The sequence below is a fragment of the Dipodomys merriami genome, unplaced genomic scaffold (assembly GCF_024711535.1).
Source record: "Dipodomys merriami isolate MVZ:Mamm:240054 unplaced genomic scaffold, mDipMer1.0.p SCAF_202, whole genome shotgun sequence".
Taxonomy (NCBI): domain Eukaryota; kingdom Metazoa; phylum Chordata; class Mammalia; order Rodentia; family Heteromyidae; genus Dipodomys; species Dipodomys merriami.
Window position 1 is genome coordinate 13,571 of NW_027203405.1, and position 13,234 is coordinate 26,804.

At 60.4% G+C, this 13,234-nt stretch overlaps 1 protein-coding gene across 1 annotated transcript; it reads left to right on the forward strand.

The window, feature by feature from the left end:
* The first annotated feature begins 4,744 nt into the window (after nt 1–4,744).
* Cbx2 (chromobox 2) lies at nt 4,745–12,473 on the forward strand. The gene is made up of 5 exons (XM_070031561.1): nt 4,745–4,816; nt 4,896–4,939; nt 5,655–5,720; nt 7,873–7,978; nt 10,303–12,473. The coding sequence occupies exons 1-5, from the start codon at nt 4,745–4,747 to the stop codon at nt 11,590–11,592; spliced, it is 1,578 nt and encodes a 525-aa protein (XP_069887662.1). The 3' UTR covers nt 11,593–12,473.
* The last annotated feature ends 761 nt before the right edge of the window (nt 12,474–13,234 follow it).

Below are 13,234 nucleotides of genomic sequence, written 5' to 3' on the forward strand. Positions count from 1 at the left end.
AAATTACAGAAAAAGCCAGAAGTGGCACTTTGGCTCAAGTGCTAGAGCACCAGCCTTGGGCAAAAGGAGCTCAGGGACAGTGCCCAGGCCCTGAGTTCAAGCCCCGGGACTGGCAAATAATAATAACAACAACAATAATAAATAAAGGAAAAGAAGAGCAGTCTTCTCTCTCTGATCTTGTCCACTGGCTAAAATAACTAGTGAGCCTGGGTGCCCGGTGAGGAGATCTTACAGACACACTCGTTCGGGGTGGGGTGAGAAGTCTTGGGAAAATGACTCCTCTTGGCCCAAAAAGTGTTTAGGACGAAAAAGCTCATCTTAAAGCCCGATGCTGTCTGGAAGCCGGGTCTGGCAGGGCACAGGAACTTCTGGACTGGGGGCTGTATGTTCTAGGCCCCCGTGAGTTCTGGCTCTTCCAAGGCAACCACAACAAAGACTTGAAGATAAGACAGCAGGAGATTTTTTTTCAAAGTGAAATGAGACAAATCTAGGCTCTCCAGGGATGATATAAATACTCAAAGGGCCTTGGAAGTAAAAAAAAAAAAAGTTCCCCACTCATAGGGCTGCTGAGAACCTATGTCATAAAGACCCAAATGTAATAGGTAGACCAATCTTGAAGTCTCTGGGTCCAGTTGAAAAAAGTCTAGGGGAAAGGTGGGGGAGGAGAACTGGGAGAAATGTACACCATTTTAACGGGAAGAAAGTGCAATCTGAGACTGACGGCAAAACCGCCCAACAGCACCTTTGAAATAAAACCCTCGTGCCGGGCGCTGGTGGCTCACGCCTGTAATCCTAGCTACTCAGGAGGCTGAGATCTGAGGATCGAGGTTCAAAGCCAGCCCGGGCAGAAGAGACTGTGAGACTCCTATCTCCAATAAACCACCAGAAAACCGGAAGTGGCGCTGTAGCTCAAGTGGTAGAGCGCTTGCCTTGAGCTGAAGAGCTGAGGGACAGTGCCCAGGCCCAGAGTTCAAGCCCCACGACCGACAAAAAAAAAAAAAAAAAAAAAAAAACCCTCGTGCAGCGGAGACCGGTAAGGGGTGAGGTCTCTGCAGAGCCACCACTGCTGGCCGACTGTGTGCTCCTCACTCCACCCCCAGTTCCCAGATCCAGATCCGCTGGCCAGGCTTAGGGGCACCACGTGGATGGGGCAGCCTGAGGCGGGGCCAGGGCCTGCGCAGCACCAAGGAGACAGGCCACCCCGGGGAAGAGCCCAGCTGGGAGTGACCTGCCCACCCCACGAGCAGCCGGAGGCTAGCAAAGGTAGGAGCAGGCTCACCGCCCCGCACTGTAAGCGATTTTTGGATTCCTACCTGTCATCTGTAAAACCAGGGCTTGAAAGCATTTACAAAGCATCCTAGCCAGGTGCTGGTGGCTCACGCCTGCCACCCTAGCTACGCAGGAGGCTGAGATCTGAGGATTGTGGTTGGACGCCAGCCTGGGCAGGAAGGTCTGTGAGACTCCAAAAAGCCAGAAGCGGTGCTGTGTGGCTCAAGCAGTAGAGCTCTGCCTAGCCTTGAACAACAACAACAAAACAAAACTCAGGGACAGCATTCGGTTCCTGAGTTCAAGCCCCAGGACCAGCATCACAAAAAGGAAGCATACTAAAGAGTCAGGCCCGCAGCTGGTCCCTGGGGTTCCTGGGTTAGGATACAGGGGTGAAGCCTGGAGGTCAGGGTCAGTATTTGCAAGGGGCTCCCAGGGGCTCCCAGACAAATTAAAAGCTCATGAACTTCATCAAGTATGGCAACAGTGCTTATTTTTATTTGAATTCTGATACGTAAACATTGTGCGCTGAGTATTTAAAACATTTACCCGTTGTATATACAGAAACGGCAAAACCTGACACAATTCACCCCTCACATCGCAGCCTTGCGAAAATGGCAGGGAGGCAGGGGGAGACCCAAATATTACATAAAAACGTAAATACTGTACGCCAGCCGGGCACCAGTGGCTCACACCTGTAACCCCAGCTACTTCAGGCTGAGCTCTGAGGTTTGCTGTTTGAAGCAACGGGAGCAGAAAAGTCTATCTGATTTTTATCTCCAATTAACCAGAAAAAAAAAAATCTGAAATTGGGAGTTGTGGCTCAAGCAGTAGAGTACTAGCCTTGAGTGAAAGAGCCAAGGAACAATACCCTGGCCTCAAGTTCAAGCCCCAGGACCACCGGCACTATAGCTATCAATCTGTATCTGATTGTTCCTTCCGGCCACTTTGCTGTTGGTCCTGGGGTCACCGGCTTGACCTCGGCCCCTGCCTCTTTCAGGGACTTCAGAGGAACATGAGCACCTAAACATCCCTCCCCAAGCCCCGTGGGAGAACACGCATCCCCAGCATTCCACATTCCAGCCACTAACAGCTTAAGACTCCTCATCCAAACTGTGGCTTGCACAGAAAGCACCATCACAGCGGTGTTTGCTAAATATACCCCTGTATCCCTGTCTACCGTCCATTTATTTACACCTGGCTTAAATACTTAAATGTATCATTAAACTTAAATGGAAGTGGAGGCAACCCGTGTTCTAGGAGTAACTTACAGAGCAATACTACTTTCACCTAAAATAGCCTTAAAGTAGCCTGAGTATGCCTACCCAGTGTGTACAAGGCTTTGGGCTCCATTCCTAGTGCTCCAACACACACAGACATACACACACACACACACACACACACACACACACACACACACACACACACCTTGCACTATGGGTCCCCTGTGCCCTGTCCTGTACTTTGCACGACTCTCAAGCAGCTATGTACATTCAAGTTGCTTAAAATCAAACCAAATTTAAAATTCCTCAGTCAGTAGCACTAGCAACACCAAGAAGCCATAGGTGTACACAGCCATTGTGTGGATTCTGGGGGAGGGTATGAATTGGGGTGTGGAGCACTTATGCAAGCCCCGACAGGAGGAGGTGCTGTGGATCTAGCAGTTATCTTCCTGGCCATAAATGCCATAGAGATATGTTTGTGGAATGAGTAGAAGAATGAGCTCTGACTTACCCTATCAGCTCTCACAATGTGAGTCAAAAGCAGAATCCGGTTCAGCCCCGACATTTACACAATCTACCACTGGAATTAGCTCTGGTTATTTCTCCACCTTCCCACTTCCATTTGAGCAACTCTTCACGAAGGCTGAATCAGACCCCTTATCTCATTCCCCTGCATTTCGAATCCGTCGTATTTGTTTCTCGGGATGAGTTCTCTAAATACGAATTTCCTCAATTGGCTGTCTGAAGTCAGACAGACTGATTTCTTTTTCCAGTGTGCTAGGATTAAGTCCTCGATTATTTCTTAGAGAAAGAAAAAAAACTTCCCGTTTTTAAAGGTTTTGTGTGTGTGTTTGAAAACATGAAGTATCATGGCATCGTGGGTATCGGGAAAGGAAGCTGGCAATGCCATGCAGAGTTGAAACCGACCCTGCTATTCGTGGGATGCCAGTAATCATGCCCTCACCCGGCTGCCCGGCTGCCCGGCTGCCCAACGCGCGCCAAAAGAGCCGGCGAGAGACGCAAGACATTTCTCTGCACTTTTTTCTCCCCCCAAAAAATAAAGGTAAAAACGTGGGCTGCTTGAGGCAAACCCCACTGCTTCTGGAGCAAAATACCCTTTCTCCTGCTCTTACCGAATGAAGGCAAAATCAACTAGAAAGCCCCCCAAAATAGCAAGATAGTCCCCAACTTCCTTTTGTTCGCGACCACAGGCCTTTCGGTTAAAACCCAAAAAAGAAAAAAAAGCAGGTTCCTCCTCCAAGACCCCCGCTGGGTGCGTTCAGAGTTCAGAGGTCGCGATTGCTGACTCCTGTCCCACCGGGCTGCGGGGTGGCTCCGGCCCAGGTGCCCCGCGTGCGTCGCCCGGGAAGCCGGCCCCGACCCCTGGCTGTCCACCGCACCGGCCGCCTTCGACGCGGGCCAAGTGGGCGCGCGCCCGCGCCACGCGTCCGACTCGGTCCCGGGAGGTGGCTCACCGGGCTCCGACTCCGGGCGCGTGGCTGGGCGCGGGAGCCGCCCCGGGGCCGGACGCGGGACACCACCCCGTCTTCCACCACAATCTGGTGTTTTATCCCCCCGCCCCCGGCCCTGGACAACGGATCCAAAGGGGCGGGCGGCCTGGGAGCCCCGGCTCCCCAACGCCCCCCCGCACCACGTCCCGAGCGCACGGGCGGCGCCCCCCCCCCCGCACACGAGCGCCCGGCCCGGGTCCCCTCCCACCGCCGGGCGCCCGCGATCTCCCTCCCCCAGGGTCGATGGCGGCCGGGCTCCGTGGCCCCCTCGCCCGCACCGCCCAGGCCCCCGCTCCACACCGAGAAACCCAAGCCAAAGCCGGGGCGGGAGAGCGCCGGGCGCCCGGGAGGAGCGGCGCCCCTCGACGGCAGGGCCGGAAGCGCCGCGCGCGTCCCGCTGCCCCCCGCCGCCCGCACCGGGGCTTCCCACCGGCAGCGCGGGGCGCCGGACGGGACTCGGGGCGTCACGCCGACCGGCGGGCGCCGCGGCCCCGCGCGCCCCTCCCCGCGGGCTCCTCGGGTCCCCCCCCCCCACCCGGGCCGGGCGCCGCGGCCGCGAACAATGCTGGCCCCGCCCCGCGCGCCCATTGGCCGGGCGTGTTGGGGCTGCGCGGGACGGGCAGGCGCGACGCGCGTGCGCGGGGCGGGGCGCGGCGGGGGCGGCGCTTTGTGTGCGGCCGGGCGCGCGGCGGCGGCGGAGGCGGCGGGCGCGGGGCGCGGGGCGCGGGGCGCGGGGCGGGCGGCATGGAGGAGCTGAGCAGCGTCGGCGAGCAGGTCTTCGCCGCCGAGTGCATCCTGAGCAAGCGGCTCCGCAAGGTGCGTGGTCCCCGCCCGCCCCGCGCCCGCGCCCGCGCGCGCGCGCGCCTCACCGGCCTCCGCTCTTCTCTCCCCGCAGGGCAAGCTGGAGTACCTGGTCAAGTGGCGCGGCTGGTCCTCCAAGTGAGTCCCGCGCGCGGGCGCGCCTTCCCGCGCGCCGCCCCGCCCCGCCGGGCCCGCGCCGGCCTGGGGACCCCGGGCCGCGCCATCGCGGGATCCGAGCCGGCCCGGGCAGGGCGGGAAGTCCGCGCGGTCGCCGGCCGGGCCCGGGCGCGCCCTTTGTTTACGCGCCCGTGGGGAGCCGGGCCGGGCGCCCCCCCCCCCCCGCCCCGCCTCGAGCCCCTCCGGCCCCGCGCCGCGCGCGCCCCGCCCGGGATCCCCGCTCCCGCGTCCTCCCCGCGGTAACCCGAGCCGCCGCGGGCGCTGGGGGACCCGCGCCTCCTCTCCTGGGGGAGGGGATCGGCCTCCCCTGCCCGGGGGCTGCCCCGCACCCGCCTTCTGGGGCTCCAGCCGCATTGTTCTGCGCCCCTCGCCCCCCTCCCCGCGTCCTGAGCCGCCCCCCACTTCCCGCCCTGGCTCCGGACCGGGCTTTGGGGATTCCCTCTCCGCGCAACTTGGCGCTTTATGGGGGTTTGACTTCCTCCGGGGCAGGCAGGGAGGCCTCTGGTGGCCGGCTTTAATTGGGGGCTTGAGGTGGCCCAGACCCCTCGGGTCTGAGCGCACGGTGGGGGCCCCCGGGAGCGGGGTTTGGACCTCCCAGGGCCCTCGGAGGGGAGCTGTCAGGGCCGCCGCTGTCACCCGTCTACGGCTTCGTCACCCAGCCTCTTTGCTTTTGCAGACATAACAGCTGGGAGCCGGAGGAGAATATCTTGGACCCGAGGCTGCTCTTGGCCTTCCAGAAGAAGTGAGAACGCTAACGTCAACAGGAAGGGGGCAGGTTGAGGGGACAGCGGCTGCTGCACGGTGCCGGGGGCCACTGCCCCTCTGGTGGGCTGGGGTCAGAGTTCATAGCAAGTGTCCCCCAGCCTCTGGTGCCATCTTCATGACTGTCGGCCTCCTCCCCCCCTCCCTCCAAGCACTGTATCCAGGAGTCCCCAGAAACAGTGGCTTTGGTCTGTCTTTTTTTCTTTTTTCTGGTTCTGGGGCTTGAACTCAGGGCCTGAGCACTGCCCTTTCGTTTTTTCATTGAGGCTGGTGCCTTATCCCTGGAGCCACAGCCCCACTCCAGCCAGACCTGGGAAAGCGAACCTTCTCCATTCATTGCTTCTCGCAGAGGTCGTGGTTTCTCTTGGCCTTCTCTGTGGAGTGGCTTGCACGGAAAGGAAGGTCTGCCTCGCCCCTCTGCGGTGTTCCTGGGCAGGAGGGAGGAGGGCTGACCGCCCCCCCCCCCAGAGTCCCCTCTGTGATGGCCACAGCGTTTTATTTTGTTTTGGGCTGCTGAATCAGCACTGAGGCCGTGGGGCTCGGGCTGGCTTTGCTTCTGTGGCTTCTGCTTTGAGTTGGGAGTCCTGGTCAGCAGTGGGGCCTTTACCGTGCGTCTTGGGGACCAGGCCGGTGAGAGGCCTGCCTGGCCTATCTGGGTGTGGGAGTCTGTGAACAGAGCCAAGGTGTGGGTGGCGGCTTGTGGTCACCTTCCCCTTGGGAAGGGAATGGGCTACTCGGCAGCCCTCACAGCTGGGGTCAATCGGCACTCTTGTTCCGTAGCTCAGGCCCTGTTTGCTTTTTCTCACCGCGGTGGGACGTGGGTGGGGTGGTAGTTTTAGCCGGGTGACAGTTGGTGGGTCGATGCTTGATCTCGTACCACCCTCCTCATGCTTTCCGTTTACTTCACAACTTTGGTCCTGTGGACCTGCCCCTTGCAGGCCTTCCCGGGAGCTGGTACATTTCTCTGTATTGAAGGAGGGAGCCTCAGGCCCGGTGTCCTGGCGCACATGCCCATAGTCACAGCTACTCAGGAAGCTGAGAAGGAAAGACTGCCCAACCTGAATAGTTAGAAACCAGCTTAGGCAGCGTGAGCCAGACCTTGTCTCAAAATAACCCTAACATACTAGGGCTGGGAGTAATGTAGCTCAGTGGTTGAGCATTAGACTGTTCATGGGCGGAGTTCTAGGTCCTATCACCAGCACTTAGAGAGACAAGACACAGCAAAACACTTCCTGACTTGGGAGGCTGTAGGTCCTTGGCCGGGCCTTGGTTACTGCTGATAAGAACTGACAGCCAAGAGTTGGCCGTGTGGGATGCCAGAATGGTCTGTAGTGCATCATGACGGGAAAGGTGGGTGTCCTCGACCTTGCATGCACCCCAAGAGAAAGAACCGTCTGTGTCCTGGGAGCTGGCACTCGCTTGCTTGGCAGGGGAGGGGTGTGGCGGCCTGCAAGGAAGCTGGACACCACACCTCCACGTCCTTTAGGGAGTTGGGGTCCAAGGTCAGGGCTGCTCTGGAATGTGAGCTTTCCCTGGGGGTGCTGGTCAGGTGGGTTAAGAGGTGGCCTTCAGCCAGGCAGGCTTTCCCGCACGGCTGGCTGGAGATGCTGGCAGCTTGGCCCTACGGCATCTCCATTACTTTCATCGAGAGCAGCAGATAGGAGCAGAAAAGTGTTAGAGGATACCAGGAACGCCGTGAGCCTGCTGGCTCTGTGCACACTGGGGGACAGAAGCCAGGCTGGGAGAGGGGGAATCCCCAAGGGTCCTGGGCCTGGGGACCTGGCCAAGTGCAGAGCAGTGTTCCCCCGAAGGCCCCCTATTGAAAGGAGATGCTGGGCTGTGTGCATCCCCAAGAGCCACTTCCGGGGTTCCCACAGGACGTGGCACCCGCGTTAAGTAACGCCAAGAGAGAAGCAGAGCCTGTCTCAGCTTCGCTTTCGTGGTGTAAACCTGAGCGACCTGCGTTGGGGCAAATCGGGTCTGGACCTCTGCCCCTTGGTGACTCGTTTTTGCTGCAAAGCTGCTCCACAGTGGGAGCCTGTGGCAGCAATGAGGCCAGGCCGGGAGGGTCCTGGTGCTGGCAAGGGGGGCTCACAGGGCTTCTCCATGCTGATGGGCTGACATGTCTTCAGGGAGCACGAGAAGGAGGTACAGAACCGGAAGAGGGGCAAGAGGCCCAGAGGCAGGCCGAGAAAGCACACGGCGATGTCATCCTGCAGTCGCCGCTCCAAGCTCAAGGTGGGTGACTGGCTCACCCCACGTGCCCTCGGGTCACAGGGGCGTGAGGTAGAGGTGCTGTGGTGCACACCTGTAATCCTAGCACTCATCTGAGGATCGTTGTTGGAGGCCAACCTGGGCAAGTTTGTCGGTGAGACTCTTCTCTCCAATTCACCAGTAACCAAAAAAAAAAAACAGGAAATAGGAGAGGGGCTGGAGTGGCAGAGCACTAGCCTTGAGCAAAAAAGCTAAGCAAGAGTGCAAGGCCCAATGCCAGTGACTCAGAAGAAAGGCAGCCCTCCAGGGTGACTCCCTGAGTCCCTGCCCCTCCTCCCACCCTGAGGTCTTCCCATTCAGGTGATGTCTTTCCTGGTGTCCAGCTTCGCCGCTGACCGGGACTTCCTCTTAACCCCAGCAGCTCTTTGGGGACCAGAGGAGAATAGGAAGTAGTGTGCACGCAGCAGGTGCTCATGGATGTCGATAAGCAGGACGGCGGCCATGAGATGAGGCGGGTGGAGGGCGTTGGTGGGCTCTGGCCGCCTTGAGAATGTCCTGTTCCCCCCAGAACAACAGGCGGGCGGGGCCGGTAGGGGGGGAGCAGCTCTCAGGTGACAGCTCAGGCCTAGTGGAAAAGGGCTGGGGCCATCATCCCCAGAATGTAGGAGCCATATGTCCGGTCACCCCAGAGACCTCTCTGCCAGGAGGGAATTCCCTGCCCACGGCCTACCTGTCACCAGAGCCCTCCTTCCCGCAGGGTTGGTATGCGGTGGCAGGACTGGAGCACCTGGGGGTCAGGCCCTCCAGGTTTAGTGGGGGTTTTTGTTTGTTGTTGTTGTTTGGAGTGTGTGTGTGTGTCGGTGCCCATCCTGGGGCTTGAACTCAAGACCCTGGGCACTGTCGCTGAGCATTTGCTCAATGCTAGTGCTCTACCATTTGAGCCATAGCTCTTCCAGCTTTTTGTGGCAGGAGGGGGATGGTGCCGGGTGATTAACTGGAGATAAGAGTCTCGCAGACTTTCCTGCCCAGGCTGGCTTTGAACAGGGATCCTCAGATCTCAGCCTCCTGAGTAGCGAGGATGACAGGCGTGAGCCACCGGTGCCTGGCTGTGGATTTGATGGGATTGGCAACCTGCTAGAACTAGGCAGTGGTGCTGTGGGGACTGGTGCCGGCCCTGACTCCCTAAAGCACCTTGGCAGCGTTCTGGCCTGACGGGCAGCATGGGAAGCTGACGAGGCTGTGCTCACCTAGTGCTGGGTGACACTCCCAGGAAAGAAGGGCAGTGGTCCTGCTCACAGGGGGCTTAGGGGGCTTGGATTGGGGAGTGAGCAGAATGAAGCAAGGCCACTCCAGCCTGGTGTACTGGCTGAGGCCTGTGATCACAGCTACTTTGGGACCAGCCAAGCCCCAAAAGTGTAAGACTACATCTCACACCAGACACATAGGGAAATGCAGACAGCAAGAGAGCAGTCCAGCTTGGTCCAGACATGGAGACCCTATCTCAGAGAATCAACGCAGAAGGGGCTAGGGGTGGGGCTGGGAAGGTGGCTCAGTGGTAGAGCGCTGGCCTTGCATGCATGAGGACCTTGGTTTGATTCCTCAGCACCACATAAGCAGAAAAACCTGGAAGTGGCGTTATGGCTCAAGTGGTAGAGTGCTAGCCTTGAGCTGAAGAGCTGAGGGACAGCGCCCAGGCCCAGAGTTCAAGCCCCACGACTGACAAAAAGAAGGGGCTGGGGGGTGTGACTCAAGTGGTACAGTGTCTGCCTAGCAAGTATGAGGCAGTGTTCAACCCCCTGGTATTGACAAAACTCACTTGGTTGAGGACGGAGCTCTGCGTGCTGCCTGGTGTGACTGGAACCCCCAAGGTGTGTGGTGTGCACTGGCTTCCCTGTGCGGGCACCTAGAACTAGCCCAGCACCCACAATGGTGATCTTTTTTTCCTCCCTACCCTGGCTTCATTTGACTCATGGCCTGTTGGTGCTGTCTTCTAGCTGTCCTTGCTACTCAAGAGGCTAAGATCTGAGGCTCGCTGCTCAAAGCCAGCCTGGGCAGGAAAAGAATCGGGCAGATTTTTCTACCCCTGCTGGCTTTGATTCTCTGGATCTCAGTCTTTCTGAGTAGCTAAAACAATAGGAATGAGCCGCTGGCACCAGGCTGTATTTGCCTTGAATTCTGCATTCCCAGTGCCCCTGTTAAGTCCTTGCTGGAACAGCCTGGTGAGCAGCTGCTCCCCGTGGGACTCCACCAGTCCGGGGATCGGCTGCACGGTCCCCAGCCACAGTTGTATGGGGACAGGGACTGGGGCCAGGCGGCAAAGGCTGACTCCTTTCCCCTTGTCATCTCAGGAACCCGATGCTCCCTCAAAATCCAAATCCAGCAGCTCCTCCTCCTCGTCCACCTCGTCCTCCTCTTCCTCAGACGAAGATGATGACAGCGACTTAGATGCCAAGAGGGGCCCCCGTGGCCGCGAGACGCACCCCGTGCCTCAGAAGAAAGCCCAGATCCTGGTGGCCAAGCCCGAGCTGAAGGACCCGGTCCGGAAGAAGCGTGGACGGAAGCCGCTGCCGCCCGAGCAGAAGGCCGCCCGGAGGCCCGTGAGCCTGGCCAAGGTGCTGAAGACGGCCCGCAAGGACCTGGGGGCCCCGGCCAGCAAGCTCCCCCCGCCGCTCAGTGCCCCTGTGGCGGGCCTGGCCGCTCTCAAGGCCCATGCCAAAGAGGCCTGCGGTGGCCCCAGCACCGTGGCCACCCCGGAGAACCTGGCCAGCCTGATGAAGGGCATGGCCGGCAGCCCCAACCGTGGCAGCATCAGCTGGCAGAGCTCCATCGTCCACTACATGAACCGCATGAGCCACAGCCAGGCCCAGGCTGCCAACCGGCTGGCGCTCAAAGCCCAGGCCGCCAGCAAGTGTGGCCTGGGACTAGACCTGAAGGTGAGGACGCAGAAAGGGGAGCTGGGGCTGAGCCTCCCGGGAAGCAAAGTCCCAAAGACCCCCGGCAGCGGGGCTGCTGAGCAGAAGGGAAGCGGGGCAGGGGGCGCCCCCTACACCCACAGTGGCAGCAAGGCCCCTGCGGGGGGCCCGGGCGCCCAGCCTGCACCCACCCAGGAGCTGAGCCTGCAGGTCTTGGACTTACAGAGTGTCAGGAACGGCAGCCCAGGGGCGGGCCTGCTCACCCGCCACGCCCCGGCCGCCAAGTCAGGCTCCGCCCCCGCCGGGAAGGGCCTCACCGCGGGCAGCGGGACCGCCACGCCCACAGATGGCGGCAAGGGTGAGAAGCTGGCCTCCAGGGCGGCCACTCTGCCCACCCCTTCGGGCAAGAGGGACACCGGGAAGGGCAGTGCCGCCCCTGGCGGGCAGGAGGGCACCGCGGCCCCAGGCGATGCCCGCAAGGCCTCGGCCGCTTCCGAGATGAGCACGGGCGAAGAGAACAGCAGCTCCGACTCGGACCCAGACTCGTCCTCCCTGCCAGGGGCCGGGCAGAGCCTGTCGGTGTCGGTGCAGACCAGCCAGGACTGGAAGCCCGCCCGCAGCCTCATCGAGCACGTCTTTGTCACCGATGTCACCGCCAACCTCGTCACTGTCACCGTGAAGGAGTCCCCCACCAGCGTGGGCTTCTTCAACCTGAGGCATTACTGAGTGCCACACCGCCAGGCCACGGGCCCGGGAGCTGCCCCTCACCGTGCAGGCCCGGGCCTCCCTGGCGATTCTACCTCTTGGCCCCCACTTCGCTCCCGAGTCCTCTTGAGCTCCTCAGCGCTGCTCTGGCGAGGCCCTCCCCACCATCCCAGATGTGGGGCCCGGTGACCGGCGTCTAGTCCAGCCGATGTCCCCCGAAGGGACAGTGAAGGGTGCTCCAGCATCTCTGCCTGGCCCCAGTTTCTAGAAGAGACTGAGGTGTTGCTTCTGTCAAAGGACGGTGGAGGCCTGTCGGAGGCCTGCGGGAGGGAGGTGGTTTCCGTGGCGGGCATCCTGCTCGACTCGGCTGTCGCTGCAGCTTCTGCTGTTGGGCAGGAGCCCCCGTGAGGACCAATCCCCTCCAACGCCACCCTGCCGGGGCACGCCAGCCACCCGGGCCAGGCTGGAGGGGCCTGGAGGTGCTCTGTGTGGCTGGAATTGGTCTTGTGAGGAACGGGCCCAGCTCTTGGCTGCGCCACACACACAGGTGCTTATTGCGTTGCCTGACGGGCCCTGCTGCCCGCCCTGGCCTCGGGCCGCTGGGCGGGTGTGGGCGGTAGTTGGGCTGCCTACCCTGCCTGGCCAATGGGCCATTCTTGGGGCATCAGTGTCCCTGACAATCCCACCCCCGCCTTTGGGGGTCCCGTGTCCTCCCCGGTTAAGCCGTATCCTTGTGCCACTGGGGGTGTGGAATGATGAGCAGCCACCCCTGGCGGGGGCCCAGGAAGTCCACCTCTGCGAGCCTTAGCCTTGGGGGGACACTCCTAGATGCCCTGGTGGCTACCTCGACCAGGCGCCGCAAGTCACTGTGTCCAGAGCTGCCTGCTCCATGTCCTGGTCACGTTTCTGGCCAGTGTGGGGGGGGGGGGGGGAGTGGTTTGCAGACTCCAGGGGTCTTTGTGATGCCAAAAATGAGGGAGGGGTTGGAGCCCTAGGCTTTGGGTGGTCAGCATCCATGGTAGATGGGGGGGGCACTCCGCTCCAGTTGCCTTGTGGGAAGTTAATGGTAGCCCGAACCACACGGGCTGCGGTGTCCCCCGACACCACACCAAATAGGAAGAGGTGGCCTTTGTGCAGCCAGACTGACTTCAACAGTGTGCCTTTGGAGACCGGTCCACGCCTACGTCTAAGGGCCGCCTTGGTCCAGCGTGTGGGACCATGCCTGCCACCCACTGTGCCCACCCCACGGGCTCGGGGGCTGGGGAAGGAGGGGCAAAGATGGCGGCCTACCCTTCCTGACCCTAGACGGGCTCTTCACTGCGTCCCTCCGGAGGGGCTGCCAGCCTGCTCTCACCTTGACTACCAGGCATGTGCCATCCTCCTGGCTCCTCTAAGCTCTTTGGGGGCCCTGGGGTCCTGTGAGCTGTGGGAGAAGTGGGGGGGTTGGTCCCTGGCTGTGGGTTGTTGGCCCTGTCCACAGCTGCCAGGTCTCCAAACCCTGACTCGGTGCCTTTCTTTTTTACCAGCTAATTCAATCCCAAAGTTTGAATCTGTGAAAACCTTACTCTCCCAGCCACTTTGCCTTCTTGCTGTGTTGTGTGTCTTTCTTGGTGCTTGTGGCTCCAGCAATTTGTGTTACAAAGAGCATGTGTGAGCCCCATTG